The 16,611-nt window shown below is 39.3% G+C and overlaps 1 protein-coding gene and 2 long non-coding RNA genes across 9 annotated transcripts; 2 read left to right on the top strand and 1 right to left on the bottom strand.

Moving 5' to 3' along the window:
- Positions 1 to 4,222: 4,222 nt before the first annotated feature.
- LOC144078777 (uncharacterized) lies at positions 4,223 to 6,783 on the top strand. Of its 4 annotated transcripts, none has more exons than XR_013301312.1 (6): positions 4,223 to 4,237; positions 5,258 to 5,432; positions 5,624 to 5,701; positions 6,263 to 6,328; positions 6,412 to 6,561; positions 6,686 to 6,783. It is a non-coding gene; the product is annotated as an uncharacterized LOC144078777 (long non-coding RNA). The 4 variants fall into 4 exon arrangements; XR_013301314.1 differs by having other exon boundaries at positions 6,412 to 6,557; XR_013301313.1 differs by having other exon boundaries at positions 6,412 to 6,503.
- A 46-nt stretch (positions 6,784 to 6,829) lies between these two features.
- LOC144078778 (uncharacterized) lies at positions 6,830 to 12,558 on the bottom strand. Of its 4 annotated transcripts, none has more exons than XR_013301316.1 (10): positions 12,543 to 12,558; positions 10,895 to 10,951; positions 10,482 to 10,552; positions 9,201 to 9,294; positions 8,968 to 9,098; positions 8,213 to 8,407; positions 7,558 to 7,644; positions 7,182 to 7,451; positions 7,077 to 7,096; positions 6,830 to 6,909 (listed from the first exon to the last, which is right to left on the bottom strand). It is a non-coding gene; the product is annotated as an uncharacterized LOC144078778 (long non-coding RNA). The 4 variants fall into 4 exon arrangements; XR_013301317.1 differs by lacking the exon at positions 12,543 to 12,558 and adding an exon at positions 11,698 to 11,715; XR_013301318.1 differs by lacking the exon at positions 12,543 to 12,558 and adding an exon at positions 11,541 to 11,626 and having other exon boundaries at positions 7,360 to 7,451.
- ctdspl3 (CTD (carboxy-terminal domain, RNA polymerase II, polypeptide A) small phosphatase like 3) lies at positions 11,973 to 16,192 on the top strand. Its single transcript, XM_077607119.1, has 11 exons — positions 11,973 to 12,276; positions 13,089 to 13,182; positions 13,266 to 13,406; positions 13,510 to 13,618; positions 13,902 to 14,013; positions 14,213 to 14,299; positions 14,456 to 14,518; positions 15,328 to 15,407; positions 15,502 to 15,628; positions 15,706 to 15,801; positions 15,981 to 16,192. The coding sequence occupies exons 1-11, from the start codon at positions 12,139 to 12,141 to the stop codon at positions 16,044 to 16,046; spliced, it is 1,113 nt and encodes a 370-aa protein (XP_077463245.1). The 5' UTR covers positions 11,973 to 12,138; the 3' UTR covers positions 16,047 to 16,192.
- The last annotated feature ends 419 nt before the right edge of the window (positions 16,193 to 16,611 follow it).

A 16,611-nucleotide genomic window follows, 5' to 3' on the forward strand; every position in this document is an offset into this window, starting at 1 on the left:
TTGGTCGACCGGTCGTTTGGTTGAACGGACGTTTGGTCGAACGGACGTTTGGTCGCCGGGTTGTCACTGTTGAAACCAGCTCTCAAAATTATAATCGTGAGAGAGAGAGTTTAATATCTAATATCAAAATATCAACAGTAAACTCTGTCATAATTTGACAGCGAGCGAACCCAGCGAGCGAACCCAGCAACCAAACGTCAGTTCTACCAAACGTCCGGTCGACCAAACGTCCGGTCGACCAAACGTCCGGTCGACCAAACGTCCGAGGACCAAAGGTCCGGGGACCAAACGTCTTTCAACGAAACGTCCGGTCATATATTCAGCTATGACAGCACTTCACCAAACAACCTGATTCCGACAGAAAACTGGTAGTAAAGTTAAGTTCTCTTGGCTTATATATTCTTTTTCGGAGGCCTTACACAATATGAGATGACACTTTGTCTCATTGTACTTTTGCAGGCACATTTATTATTCGCTTTGAGATTGTTTTTTCACCATCAGCTGCTTCACAAACATGTCTAAGAGAGCACTGCATTGCTCACACTGTGCTTATTAGTTACTAATTTTGCTTCTTTTTTAATGACAAATTGAATTTACACATGAGTACTATGGACGTGCTCAAGAGTAGACAAAAAAATTGCGTTTTGTGAAAATAAAGTTATACATTCATATTATGAGGACCATGTGAAAATGTGGAGAGAGGAAAAATAACCTGTTTGTATAAAGTAGCGTTAGAATAAGTACAAAGTACTGGCTGCAGTGTTCAAGTCATTCATTCGTATGTCTGTTTCGCAGCCGAGAGGTTCTGTTTTAAATCTCTGCTTAGTGTGTGTGCGTAGTTTGTATGTTTTCCATGTGCTTGCTGAGTTTTCTCGGGGCACTCCACATTCCTAAAACATAAATGTTTGGCTAATTGCAGACTCTAAATCGTCCAGGCAGCACAATGGATGACTGGTTAGTACATGCGCATAACACATCAGAGGTTGTATGTCCAAATCCAGGCTATGTTCTGTTCTGGGTTCCCCTAAAAAAAGAGTGGTAGTTGGAAATGCGCATTTTTCTCTTCATATTTCTGTGAATGTCGACATGATTTTTTTTCTACACGTACGACCAATCTTAAGGTGTACAATGCCTCTCAACTCAAGTCAATTGGCATTAGTTGTAGCCTAGGAAAACAAAACGGATGAAATTTTGACTATTTTTCAGACTGTTACGTTTAAAGTCACGCATTTTAAAACATAAAATCATTTCCCTTGTTGTAGTATTCAACTTCATTCTCCTGAATGGACAATTTTGTAAAAAAGTTTTAGTTCCCCCCCCTCCTTTTGTGTGTTCCTATAATCCTCCTTGCTCAGAACATACAATGAGAAAACTGCCCCCCCCCCTTTTTTTACCACAAATGACCGCTGAGTTTAGTCATTGCCAAACCAGATGTGAGTAAGCGTAACATAAAGCGCAGCTGCTTGTTGGTGTCACAGTAGGTCACAGTGTGTTTTGAGGGGTCACATTTCATAAATTACCACCCGCTACTACAAGACAAGAACTGATTAAACACGTCCCTAAACTTCTGTTATTCCAAGTGTTGCCTGGAAACAGTGTTTTGGGGGTTTGCAACTCCCCTAAGAATAAAAATTAGGTATTCCGAAGCAATTTTCTAGTGGTAACTTAAAAAAAAAAGTTAATAATAAAAATCATGTGGGCGAGTATATATGCATCAGTCGGCAGTACTGTTACATTTAACAGTATCGGTCAATACAAATATACATTTTTAGCAACCTCACTTTCACTCAAGGTGTGTTGTAATATGCACTAGGATTCCTAAAAACATCAAGTCTGGTTTAAGGAGCAGATTCTGTGAAGGTGAAGTAATAAGGACAGATAGTGCCTTCTAGCTGTGGACATTAGTACAGATGCACTTTGAGGTAGTTGTCACATTTACTAAAATGATCAGTCTGGTGTATTTTTTTTTTAAATCAAACATACATATTAGAATGGGAACTAACTATGGGTTAACCTGCTGGGATTTTCTTACATTGCTTAAACTGTTGCGCCGTGTTGTGTATATTATGTAGAAGTACCTTATATTACATTTGGGAAATGTTTTTGGGTTTGTCTTAAGTTGCAGAGATGTCAGAGAGATGCTGTAAAGAGCAGACAATCAAATCAAAGCGCTCTTGTAAAAAGCATCTATTTGGTGGAAAGGATGCTGGGGGGGAAAATCCATTCATATTCGAGCTAAAAGATCAACATTGCTTCTTTTTTTCCCATTTTTTTTTTCATTTGTCTCGCTAACCTTTCGCCCCATCTGCCTTATTCCTTCCCGTATAGATCTGTTTGTTGGGGCAGCTCTGTGAGATATTTACATTAGAATAGTTGCCTCTTCCTCTCAAAACAGTGAATCGCAATGTGGGCATGCCGTGATTTTTTTTTGTGCATGCTGGTGACAATCAGGGGAAATTGTAACAACACTGTATACCTCCATACACTCTTGAACATCCCTTCAATGACTGTTTCAAAATCTTTCTACCTCAATGACTTTGACACGCTGGAAAACATCCTCTATAATCCTCATATTGATAAAGTTAGCGCTATACTAATCAAAAATCAGATATCAGCCAATTGGTACCTTCTCTCTTGATTTGTTGCCATGGCCTTATAATGCAAAGAAAGGTTGTGGTTAGAGCTCCTCCCCTTGTGTGTGTTTGGGTAAAAACACTTTGAAACCAGCATATTCAATATGGATCTGCATTGAAATTGATTCTTCAATTGTCATACTTCATTCTTGCTTGTCAAGCGGGATCTTCCGTATATGTGTAATGGAACAGTTCTGGAAAAAGTCTTAACTGGGCAAATAATCGTTATTTCTTGTTTTGTTATTCATGCAGTTCATTTGGATTGAATGCAGTTTTTGGTGCATCTGCAGCGCTTTTGTGTAGTTTGTTCAATTTTGTTTAATCCACGAGCTGTGTTAAAAAAAATATATATATCCGACATAAAGACTGTCATAACTTGAAATATTGCTGCTGTCAATCCCCTCATGGACCATTCGCCACTACTTTAATGGGACGGAATGCTTCCGGTACATTACCACTGCTTCCACCTCGAATAACGTGGAATGCAGACGATGATGCCGTCAAAATAACAAGATGCCTTCTGCTGTGACAATTGGATGAATTAACACGTATTACTAAGTTTCGTGGAGTAGGATATTTCTGGAAAAAATGGCTTTTTAGGGGCTATGAATTATTATATGAATTATATCGTGCTTTTTTTGTTGTTGTTGCTATTTCTTTGCTTTTTGGATGCTGTCACAAGCCAGCACACAGATGACATTTTAGAGCAGATTTATTAATGAAGAGGTGATGTTGGTGTTGATGATAATGTGACTATTTTAGGGAAGCACGTGTGCTGCTCATGTCTTTGGCTAACTTCAGAACTGCAGGAAACGAGGCAACGTGTCTTGTCTCTGAAAACTTCTCAGGAAAATCTACCTCTACCTCCAGTTGGATGCATTCAGCCCAGTTGGGTATCAACTTCCATTTTAGTGGGTAAACAAAATGGGCGTGTTACGGCCCAACTTCGCCTGCTGATGCAACAGCAGGGAAACCCACGACAGTAGTACTGCTTTTATATTTCCACTGTTAGCACTGCAAGTAGTCTTCAGTACGTTCACTCGATGTGTGCTTATTCCTTCTTTATCTATATACATACATGATTTTAATGAATGGGATGTTTCCTATAACTGAAGTGAGAAGGCAATGCAACACTTTTTTCCCTCTGTTTCGAATGGTGAGGAGTTATTCTTGCCTATTTACTCTGTGTTTGTGTGAATACTTTAAATTAGAATCTGAAATTAATAAAATATCAACTTTCTTAAGTGTCACCACTGCATATGGTGTTGTATTTTGGTGCCGCCATGGGGGCCGAGATTTATTACTCATCTCAACTCATTTTCTGAACCGCTTTATTAGGGTCGCATGGGGTGCTGGAGCCAATCCCAGCTGTCTCAGGTGGTGGACAACCTGATTGGTGGCCCTCCGAATGCAGAGTACAAGGAGACGGACAACTATGCACACTCACACCCACACTTAAGTGCAATTTAGATTGTCCAATCAGCCTACCATGCATGTCCACACAGGTGGACAAACCTGGACTTGAACCCAGGACCCCAGAGCTGTGAGGCCGACGCACTAACCACTCGTCCACCGGGCTGCCCATGGGATTTATTTCACGTAACGTAAATTAATTAACCATCTTAAAACAGCAATGCAAAATGTTCCAAATGTGACCCCTGCTGGTCGAAAAATTAAATCAAATCGAGTGTTAAATTCATCATAATATCATGCTACATTTGCAAGCCCTGTTCTATTGTACTACAACAATTGTAGTGTCTTATAAGATGCCGACTTTCTGTTTTAGGATCAAATTCAAATGAACATTATAGAAGTACATTATATTTCCTGATTTTCCCCTTTTTAAATCAATTGCAATTTTTTAAATCCATTTTTTCTTTTGGGTTTTTAGTTCAAAACGCATTTTGTAAAATACAAAAATAAATATATAAAAAATATGTTCTGTTTTCCACTTTAATATTGGTCATAATGAAACTAAATATTTTGTTTCCTTTTGAAATGAAAACGTAACGATTAAAAGACGTTTTCCCTTACTAAGAGAAAAAGCTCAAATAAACATTGTTTTAGATCTATAAAAAAAACCTGAAGATTAAGGGCTTTTGATCCAGTTCTTTCAGTCCGATTTTTTTTTAAATATCTAAAATGATCCGGCTCACATGAAATCGAGTTGACGTTAATGCAGCTCGCGAACCAAGCCGAGTTTGATAGTTATTGACGGTTATTCGTGTCTATTTTTAATGTGCATGACTGAGGTCAGAGTTCAACTGGTCGCCGCCTATCTTCAAAATGGTGGATGAGCCAGCAGTGGACTGCCCGCGGGCCGTATGTTTGACACCCCTGCTTTAGCCAAATGAATCCCAATTGAAAAAGCATATCCAAGTATGTAACCTTAGAAGTCAAAAACAAACACTGAAGTGCATGTCACCGCAATGTTCATAATGTGCAATATTGTATCTTAAAGTATTAAAGCCCAACCAAAAAGTATTTACAGTACGTTATTATGAAAACAATGTATTTTTTTTTGAAGTATTAATGCCCAACCTAAAAGTATTTGCAGCCCCAGCCCCCTGACTAATGCACTCTATGATGAAAACGATCTCTTTTTTTGTGTCTATGTGTAATAGGCGTGGCCGAGGCGTGGCTGCGGTCAGAGTTCAAAAGACCCGCCTCCACGCCGCCATTTTTCAAAATGGCGGATGAGCCGGAGGCTGGGCGCGTTGGACTGCTGAGCTGCTCAGAATTGACGATTTCCCGAAGAAAGACCCGACAAACTTCTTCCAGGACAATGCAGCGCGTTCGGTACTTTGTCTTTTGGGGATTTCGTAGCCCCAGTTCTCATTTCAAGAGTGCTTTTTGACGGGAACGTGCTTCATTGGCGTGATGTAGCCCCGACGTGGATGCAAACACAAATGTTTGCTAGCAAGTTGGCTACATTGCATCACCTATTGCTCTTAATGTTTAAAAAGAAACCCTTCCATTGTGTGTTTCAGTCCCTCAACGAGGACAGACTGCTGGGAAACATCAAGAATGTGGCCATAACGGCCAAAAAGGAGCAGTTTGTCGGCAAAGTGAGTCTTTTTTTAATAGCTTCTAATTCCTCTACCCGTGTAATTGGATTGGATAACTTTATTCATCCCGTATTCGGGAAATTTTGTTGTCACAGTAATGTTTAGATATCAGCGACCAGTGTTCACGGCTTTCCTGAATTAGCTTGTTTAGCATCATGATACACTCCAATTTTGAATGAAGACACTTAAACTGGGTTGGCGTTGATTTTTAATAGCAAGTTCCTGTGTGGGTAACTCACACTCACACTAGTGCCATCAAGTGGAGGTGTAAGGAATAAACAGTACACTTCTAGAATACGTATATACCTTTGCCCTTCCCTTTCCTAAAGGAAGACTTCAGGGCTTGGACCTTTTGATTTTTAATTGTGGTTTTGACAAAACCTAAGCGAGACATTCGTTCAACCGTAGCGCAGGGGTCATTTTTGACTCGTTTAAACAACCATTTTTCCTCCGTCTAAGAGCTTTGTGAGACGCATTTTATTTTTTTGATTGAATGGGAGTCATTTGTGCATCAAAATGGTTAAATAAGCAATGACATAATCATGCTGTGGTGTTTTGCAGAGGTTTAAAGCCACGGAGATGGTGGAAGCTGTCCAAATCTACAAGACCAAAGAAGTCGTTTATGACGTAAGACCTGTTTTTCCAGGTTATTTGATTTATTATTTTCATGTCATGTGTACTAAAAATACTCTATTTTGTTTCTCTTCAAGGTCCACCCAAGTTTACCAAATCAACGCTTAAGAAAGGTGACTTTGGAGCGTGGCACAGCCTTTGACACCAACATCTTGAGAGCCCCTATCCAGTATGTTTTCCATATCTCCCACCACATTTGAAAAGAGAGATGGGTCCTTCTGATGTTGGTAAAACCTAACTTAGTGTTATTGTTTTTTGGTCAAATCTTTTGACCTAACTGGCCCCCAGTCTATTTTTTTTAATGTTGGACTTAGTCTATTGTGCTTTGACCCTCTTTTTTTTCCTCCCCAGAATTCCATCAATGGAAACACCACCTCATCTTTAAATGCTGGAAGACTTGTGAACTTCTTAATTACCCCATTGTGTGAAAATAAAACCTTTGAAATATACTCATGTATTTTTCTTCATAGAAATAGCAAAGGAATGCAAGCAACATGACATTTTAGAATTTTTATTCAAAGAAATACATTTGCACCCTTAGGATCACATTGATTGGCGTAGCTGGTGTTCTTCACCTGTAGACAAAAGCAACATTTAGAATAAACACCAAAAAAAGGAAGAAAAAAAAAAGACCATTGAGGGTCTTGGGTCTTTTTTCTCCAAGTGTTTTAACAAAGACAAATGACACTCAAATCTCTTTTATTAAAATTTCTGATTGAAAAAAAAAAGAAATCCTCCTCACCTTAGGGATCGGGACATCACCTATAAAATAAGAGGGGGTTAGTAAATTGCAACTTTAGTCAATAAAATAATGTGAGATTGGAATGTTTTGACTTGGATACATTACAATATAACCCGGAAATAAGCTGCTTCCGGTAGCCAGCGCTATCGCATTTCGATCTTAATCCATATGAGTGACGAAATAGTGCGTGCTTTGTGTGTCTAAAATACAGAAATAGCACTCGTTACTGACACTGCGGCGTAAGAAACGATGCGCCAAATAGGCGTGAAAATACGGTATTAACCTCAGAGCAGAGTTCAGAGACGATGCATCATCTTCAAGTGGGCAACCTGGGAAGATCACCTGGTCCTCCAGGGTCTGGACATCACCATGGACCTGGTGCATGCAAAAAAAATAGAGCAAAAGTTATCATATGCAGAGACTGGAGATTCAACAGACAGGTTTAGGTGGGTTTTTTTTTGTGGGGGGTAATTAGTATTACCTTGATACCTTGGCCCAGTCTCCTCTCCCCTCAAGGGTGTGCATGGTTCTGGACACACGGGAACAGCTTCATCTTGATTTAACCAAGCTATTTGGGAAGTGCAAACAATTATTACAGGAAAGAGAAATCTTAAAGTAAATGATCAAGATAAAGAATGAAAATAAGTTAGTGAGTGCTCGGTGCTAATTTGCCCTTTCCAGACAAAGCGATTCAATATACAGACTGATGTAAAAAACTAGGAGAAAGTCGGCTTAACCATTTTGGTATCAATGATTTTTGTTTAAAACAGAATTACAAATTGGAAAAGGGCGTTTAGCAATCGCAGTGAAAACTATCATTACATTCAACACACCTTCACCTGGCAAACTGACCGTTGATATCTCGGCTTTGTTTGATAAAATGAAGTCTTCCCCCACGACTCAATAATGGAGAGAATACGGACAAAATACTTTTGAAGTCAAATGTCGTGAGGCTAATGCTAAGCTAGCTAGTAACATGCCAAGGAGCCCATACTTCAAATGTCGACGGTGTGTTCGACCTGGCAACAAACTAACAGATTTGTTGGCGTTTTGGCTCAATTGATTCCTAAAAAAATCTCCCGGTAGGGTGTTAAAAATGCACATAGGCCAGTAAATTGCTCTAGTCTAGGGCTTACCTCGTTTGGGTGCTAGTCGTTCGACCGACGGCATGGAAATGGCTGCGCCAAAGGGCGAGATGCTGCGCAGGTGCATAATTTAAGCACCTGCGTCACCAATGGGCGTAACCACGCCCATAGGTGATTTGTCCTCCCGACTCAATGACCATGTTTGGAAGATGACGTACTATAGTCGCCATTTTTGTAGTCTTGATGCTGTAAAAGAGTGTGTTCGGTTTTTTTATATATATAAAAAGCCTTACTTTGCATGGTCATTTTAAAAAAAAATAAAAAGCCTTACTATACATGGTCATTTTTTAAAGAAAAAAGCCTTACTATACATGGTCATTTTTTACAAATTAAAAAGCCTTACTATATACTATGTCGTATTTTAAGAAAAAAAAGCCTTACTATACTATGTCATTTTTTTAAAGAAAAAAAGCCTTACTATATACACTGTCGTTTTTTAGGAAAAAAACCTTACTATACTATGTCGTTTTTTAGGAAAAAAGCCTTACTATGCTATGTCGTTTTTTAGGAAAAAAAGCCTTACTATACTATGTCGTTTTTTAAGAAAAAAAGCCTTACTATACTATGTCGTTTTTTAAAGAAAAAAAGCCTTACTATATACCAGGGGTGTCAAACTTTAGTCAGTGAAACCTCACCATGGAAATATAATTCATAAAATAGATCTGATTTCACATCATTGAGCTATATAATGTTTTAAGCTTTTAATTTGGATGACTACGTGGATATTCTACAATAAAAAAATTAACCTCTCAGAAGACTGCCAGCATGCTCCAAAGTGCAGAGTTCAGAGACACCACATGATGCAAGAGCGGCATCATCTTCAAGTGGGCAACCTGGGAAGATCACCTGGTCCTCCAGAGTCTGGACATGGATGGGCCTGATGTGTGCAAAAAAAAAAAGCAAAAGTTAGCAAATATAGAGACTGGAGATTCAACAGAACGGCTTAGGTGGTTTCTTTTTTGGAACTAGTTTTATTTACCTTGCTCTGGCTCAGTCTCCTCTCCTGTAAACACTCGGGTGTGAGTCTTATAGGAACACAGAAAGAGCTGCACGTTGATGCTAAACAGGGAAAACTTGCACAAAAAAACAAACGTTATCATGTATAGCAGCGGTCAGGAACCTTTTTGACAGAGAGCCATAAGCAATTCCTATTTTCCAATTTTATTCCTTGAGCTATACTCAAAATTTAAGAGTAAAAATGGGAAAATGAGATTGCCATAGTGCCAACGTGACTCGGCTCAGTCACCAGTGGTTTAAATACATATTTTACCTCACAGGTTAGCAAAGAGCCACATATGGCTCCCAAGCCATAGGTTCCCTATCCCTGATATATAGGACTAGAGATTCAACAGATAGGCTTAGGTGTTTTTTGGGAACTGCCGTATTTACTCGCATAGAAGCCGTATCCTTAAAATTGTTGAATTTTACAATTTCTCATGTATAAGCCACCCCGATTTACACTTTTCACCTCCTTATTCATGGTTTTAATAGAAGTACAAATGTGTTACTTTGAAGGGAAAATCTTCACCACGTGGTATTTCTGAGATACTGTATGAATCAAAAGCACATTAGGGTTAATATCATGTGAATATGCTTGTCTTTGTAACGAATACGGGATGAATAAAGTTATCCAATCCAAATCAAAAATATCAAATTATTCAATTTGAGAAGAAATAAGTCTATCTTGATGAGAACCTGATGCTTTCTAATGACAGAAATTACAATTTCCTTACCAGAAGTTTATGTTGTGGCAGCCATATTGCTTCTAATGTCAAAATATCTAAATTCTTACAACGGTTCATATTACTGCAATAGTTGTCACTTTTGAACAAGAAATAAAATGGGAAAAAAATCAAAGTGGAATTTTGTTTTATTTCAAAATCAAGACAACTCGTGTCTGGCCAGTCAGAGCATGCTTAACTAGGTAAAACGGCAGCACCCTCAGCAAGATGGCGGCCCAAGGTAAGATGACAACGCCCTGAACGAGCAGTGACAGGCACAAGTCATTTTTTTCACGTTTTTTTCTTTGATTTCATTCATAGACGTCAAATTAAATTTAGCGTTTTATCTGTTTATCTTTTCTCACTTTTGAAATAAATGACCATATCATCTGCATTGGCTTGTGCCATGGCATCATGACGTTGTCAACTTAGTTTCGTGCATGTTGCCTTTTTATGCAAATATAAGCCGTACCCTCGATTTAGTCACTATTTTTTTCGGAGAAATGCGGATTATATGCGAGTAAATACGGTAGTTTTACCTTGATATGGCTCAGTCTCCTCTCCTGCAACCTCAAGGGTCTGAGTGTTCTGGGCATGCAGGCAGGGAAAACTTGCAAAAAAACAAAAAAAGCTAAAGTTATCGTGTAAACAGACTGGAGATTCAATAGATAGGCTTAGGTCAGGGGTGTCCAAACTATTCCACAAAGGGCCGCAGTAGGTGCAGGTTTTCATTCCAACCCATAAAGAGGACATCTTTTCACCAATCTGGTGTCCTACAAGTACAATCGATAGCTTACAGTTGGGTGCTTTTTTCTGCAGAAATCTCATTGGTCAAACTGTCTGTGCTGGATCGGTTGGAATAAAAACTTGCACCCACATCGGCCCTCGAGGATCGGTTTGGCTAGCCCTGGCTTAGGTGTTTTTTATTTATTTATTTTTTAACTAGTTTTACCTTGATCTTGCCCAGTCTCCTCTCCTGTAACCTCCAGGGTGTCAGTGTTCTAGGCATCTTGATGTGAAAACAGGGAAAACTTGATTTAAACAAAAATTCGGGAGTTGCCAAACAATTATTACAGGAAAGAGAAATCTTACAAGAAATTTAATAAACGATCAAGATAAAGAATGAAAATAAGTTAGTGAGGGCTACGTACTATTTTCCCCTTTTCCAGACAAGGCGAATAAATATATAGAGACTGACGTTTACTGCTAGGAGAAAGTTGGGTTAACATTTTTTGTATAAATGATATTTTAGGGTGAAAATAGAATTACAAATTGGAAACGGGTGTTTAGCATTCGCAGTGAAAACTATCATTACATACAGCAAACTGCCCGTTGATGTCTCGGCTTTGTTTGATTAAATTAAAAGTTTTTCTACACGGCTCAATAATGGAGAGAAAACGATCGTCGTCACGCTAATGCTAAGGTAGCTAGTCACATACGACACACAGGAGCCCAAACTTAAATTGTCGACGGTGTGTTCAACCTGGCATGAAACTAACAGATATTTGGGCGTTTTTGGCTCAATTGATTCCTAAAGAAAAACCTCCCGGTAGCGTGATAAATATGCACTTAGACCAGTAAATTGCTCAACGCCTCACCTCGTTGGCTTGCTCGTCGTCTGTCGGCATGGAAGGGCTGTTGGAGAAGACGAGGCCCTGCGCATGTGCTTAATTTACGCAGCTGTGTGATAATAGGCGTAACCACGCCCATATTATCCCGCCATATTGAATGTGGAAAAGATGGCGGCTTGCTTACCGCGCCGCACTAGGTGGTTTGTCAACTCAATGTCCATGTTTTGAGGATGACGTAGAATAGTCGTAATTTTTGTGGTCTTGATGCTATAAACAGTATGTGTCTCATCTCATTTTCTGAACACACACACACAGAAAATACAAAATCTAGATTCTTTCATCCATTCATTCGGTTTTAACCGCTTCTGGAAGGGCACATTCTCGTAAGCCCCGCCCAACCGGCGTGTCAGTAGTTTTGAACCAATCGCATCCCATCATTTTCAAAGCGCTTCAAAGAAGCGTTCGATACGAGACGAAAGGAGGATCGGTGAGGCGGAGCTAAAGCAACTCGTCGAACGAATAACACTCCATGGACTCATAACAAAATACTAATCAGGAAGTCTAACGGCTATAAAGCTGTGAAGAGTTTCGCGATTAAGAACTTAACTTTTGACAAAATAACACAATGAGACTACGCTCACAGAGAACCTTGGTCCCCTACACGGTAACGCCGAGGAAAAGTCGTCAGCTGGCCAGCGACAAAACTACAGATACACCAAAACGAACTCGTCAATCAGCATCAAAAAGCCCATTGCAAGACAAGGTAGTAAATACGTAGATTTTTTTTTATCAGTACGTTTTTATGGCAGTGAACTTACTTAATCTAAACTACACTTATTTCAACTTGGCGTGTTACAACTTGATCGCCTTAGCCAACTGTGCTAGGTTAGCATTCTAATGTTGTGGTCGCAGGGTCTATATCAACGTGGTCCTTTTTGTGTCAACCGCCTTATTAACTAAAAATCCTCATGAACTACGAATAACCACCGAAAAATCTACGTTTTTTGTCCATTTATACAGTATACTTACATGTACACGTCATGGCTTCATGGTATGAATAGACGAGCAAACTGGCTAGACTGTGGCAGCTTTAAATGGCCCAGTTCAACTGATGCTAGCTAGTAAATAGGTCAATACCAACATTCATCCTTTAGATACTCTAATATTGTCCACACGTGTTAAAAATCAGAAGTATGTGGCACTGATATTTTGTGCGGGGTATGTTTCCAGTAGGGACGAATCTCTGGGTTACGATTTTGATATTAGGATTGTGATTATTTCACGATATTGAGATACAACAATTATCTATCAACGGGTTGGAATATAAATCTTCCTCTAAAACAGACTGTTTCAGTGCAACCTTTCTGTAAATAGATACAGCAAGACTATAAGACTGCAAGATTCTTGTAAATAATTTAGTTATTTCCCTAAATAATTTCCCGCCGTTAACCATAATAAACGTCCTATTCATTCAAACTGGGAGGGTTGGCTGTGAATACTCATCTTTCAGTGCTGTTGATAGGACCAGACCTCCAATAATAAGGTCAGTTTCCAACAAAATGTGTTATTGTGTAGGTCGAAGAGACGACTGTTGAAGATGTCCCCATATTGGCGAGGCGCCTGCTTTCTCGTGCACGGCTCAGGAAGAGACCCACGCCTGCCGCAGCAGGTAACACCTCAAAACCTGTCCGTGTTTATCATGAAACTCGGTGCTTGGATTCAGCGTCTAATTCGCTGACACTGTTCTTTAAGAATCCACCTTAAAGCCCGCAATCAAGTCCATCTTGCGACATGAAAACGTACTATCTGAGATAGGCTCGGTGTCTCCTCAAAATTCACCGGCCGGAAAGATCTACAGCCCCGTTGTTCGGTTCGTCACTCCATGCAAAGAGAGTAAGTCCTAAACTCCTGATTTGAGTCCTTCTCTCAATTGATGTCAATGTTGTTAATAGAGAAAATATTTTGTCTTCATTAAAAAAAAAAAACCAACTCACAGATTACAAAAGTCAAGGACAAAATCTGTTGGTGAGCCCAGAAGAAGGCGTGTTTAGTTATGGCTCCATGGACCTTCTGGTGGGAGAGGAGGATAATCACGTCTTCAGTCCGTAAGTTCTGTCAATTTATACTAATGTATATATGCCATAGAAACGAATTTATATGAGTTATGCTCCATATAAAAATCTGTAAATGAGTCAAATCGTGAATACATTTTAGAGCTGTCAATTGAATTACCATGATAGCGCAGTATTTCTGCTCAAGGTTATCTGTCATACCAACATAGTCCGATACCATCCCATCCCTAATACCAAGTGTCATCCTTCCTTTTTGCCTAATTGTTTTACTATCATTTTACCACGACTCATGTTTTTTGTTATCACTTTTACTCAGTTTCACGTTCATGAAGAACTTGCCATCACGGTCGCAGTATTCCCAACCCAGAATCCCCGACATCCCCCCTAAAATCAGGAGCACCCCAGAGGCGACACTTGTGTTAGACTTGGTGAGTTCCATCTTTTTAGATTGTCATAAATGTGATCTTACAGCATGCAACCCAAACCAGAAGTTGACATCTTTATTAAATCACCCAACAAACTCTTAAGCCTTGGCAATAGTCCTACAGCTACTCTTTTAACCTAGTGCAGATCAGCCTAGCATGTTGAATTATTATTCAATCCAATCTCTAATCCTTGTGCTTTCAGGAGGAAACATTGATGTTCGGATCTCTGAACATGATAGACAATGCTGAATACACCTTCCTCACAACTTTTCAGGGTCAACAGTACAAGGTGAACTAAGACTGACACCCAAAAATGATATGAAAGTCTATGGTTGATAATAGTTTTTATCTTGTGATGGCAAATGATATTGTATTTTGACTCATTCACTGTATACTGTGTAGTATTGACTCGTGACAATCATATTTTCTCTTCTGTTATTAACAGGTTTACATGATCCTACGACCTTATTTAAAGGAGTTCCTGCAGTCTGTGGCAAAATCGTATGAGGTGTGTTTCTATTTTATAAGCTGTATTAATCAATGTTTGTGCTGGTCAGAATTTTCTTATGTAAAAAGTGTTGCGTTATCATGAATAGAGATGTCCTCAATTCGAACACGGCAAAGATATTTTTCGGAATCCTGTGAAAGAGATTACGTTTTAAAAGTGTAGTTACTGATTTTCTTTCAAAATTTTAAGGGCTGCAACGCGACTAAATAATTCAAAGCTACAAAGAGTGAAGGGGGAAATATAGCATCATGTAAGAGTGATAATGTCTGCAGGAGTGTCATAGTTTACTTTTTAGTCTCTTAAAATAGCACACTCACTTACTCAAACATGTGGATTTAAAATCCTCTTGGTTTTTATTTGGTAACTAACTGCAGACCAAGGAAAACCGGGGGAATGATCGTTTTATTTTAATTGTCAAAAACATAGTAAGTAGTTGAGCACTAGAGGGCAGTCGTGCTATTGGGACGTCACGCGACAACCTTTTTTATTTTATCAAGTTAATCCTTTATGTATATTCAAGACGCAACTATTTTGTCTTTCCTCTTGGCAACGAGCTATTGCAATACATTTCTCAAATTATCTGGACGATTATTACAAAAATAATAATTAAACAAAAACTTTTCAACTATTTTTTTAATTGGGGTATAGTGTAATTTTACAACTAAAATTGTAAACCCAGAGAATGACCTTGATTATAATGTAGTCCATCATTTATGCATACATTTCAGAAATTCTGCTCCATGCTGTGAATTAAACCATAATCTTCCCACTAACTGTCTTGCTTTCATGTTTCTGAATTTATGGTGCAGCTCTTCATTTACACCTGTGCAAAGAAGGAGTACGCTGAGAAGATTCTGGACATCCTGGATCCTCGAAGGAAGCTCTTTCGGTGTGATTTCCTAAAGTCTGCTTTCACCTTTCACATTGCCACTTGTAAAAAAAACATGCACCTCACTCTGTTTCTCCAACAATTCCCTTTGCAGCCATCGTCTCCATCAGGATGAGTGTGCGTGTGTCCTCGGGCACTACATTAAAGATCTTGGCATACTGGGAAGAGATCTTAGCAAGACAGTAGTTCTGGACAACGCACCCCACACTTACCCCTACAATGTCAGTATTAAACGAATTACCTGCCGTTTTTTTTGTTTTATTTTGATCCATCTTACGATGCCATTTTAATTTTGCAGTTGATGAACACGCTTCCCATCAAGAGCTGGTCTGGTGAGCCAGATGACCGGGAACTGCAGAAGCTCATCCCTTACATGGAGAAACTATCTGCCACGGTTTGTGTTTACGCTTCCCTCCACGTGTTTAGTACTTCTTTTGTTAGGGTTGTTTTTAAAATTCTGGAATCACCCTATATTTTCCAGTTCCGTTTGATTTAAAAACAAACAGAAAAAAAGGGTTATCGGGGGCAGAAGATTTCCCACTTCCATTGCTTTATAATCTCATGTTTTTTCAGGAGGATTTTCGAGAGGTGCTGAAAAAGAGGAAGGATCACTTCCACCGACTGCTGTCAGAGGACTGACATGAACAACCCCCACCCACTCACCCTCTTCAACTACCTTTCTTGATCCACAGATTTGTTTGCACTTTTGCTGCTTAAGTACTGAAAGCAGAAATCAGTTGCCTCGTGCATCTCGCAGAGTGGTGGCGGACCCACATGCTTGAAGTCTCCCCTCTCTGTTCTTGTTGAAGCATGACGCATCCAAATTTTAAACATGCTGCTTTTCGTTTTGCTCCGCATTTTCCTTGAGTCATTCCACAGGGCAATAATCTGAGAGATGAGACTTAAAATGTGTTGTAAATAATTACCCTTATTTTATGGATTTTTGACCTAATTTCCTTTGTTTTCAATAAATAAAACTATCCAAATAGTCAAGCGTTTTCTTTGTCCATGTTTCATGTGATCGTGTCAAATATTTAAGGCATTTGACGACAATGCTCTTAAACAAACAACAATGACACATTCGCTTGAAGTGTCCCATACCATCATCACCCCTGTGCGCCTCTCATGGGACTCCCAAATCATGAATTATTTGTCGGCTTGTGGCGCAGCTCTGTCTCCTCGTGCTCTCAAACCCAATACAAGA

The sequence above is a fragment of the Stigmatopora argus genome, chromosome 8 (assembly GCF_051989625.1).
Source record: "Stigmatopora argus isolate UIUO_Sarg chromosome 8, RoL_Sarg_1.0, whole genome shotgun sequence".
Classification (NCBI taxonomy): domain Eukaryota; kingdom Metazoa; phylum Chordata; class Actinopteri; order Syngnathiformes; family Syngnathidae; genus Stigmatopora; species Stigmatopora argus.

What these genes read in the sequence shown, in the direction of transcription:
- ctdspl3 (XM_077607119.1), top strand. Translation starts at nt 12,139, where the DNA reads ATGAGACTACGCTCACAGAGAACCTTGGTCCCCTACACGGTAACGCCG. An exon ending in CTGTGGCAAAATCGTATGAG is followed by an intron (nt 14,519 to 15,327) that starts GTGTGTTTCTAT and finishes TTTATGGTGCAG; the next exon opens with CTCTTCATTTACACCTGTGC. An exon ending in CCCACACTTACCCCTACAAT is followed by an intron (nt 15,629 to 15,705) that starts GTCAGTATTAAA and finishes TTAATTTTGCAG; the next exon opens with TTGATGAACACGCTTCCCAT.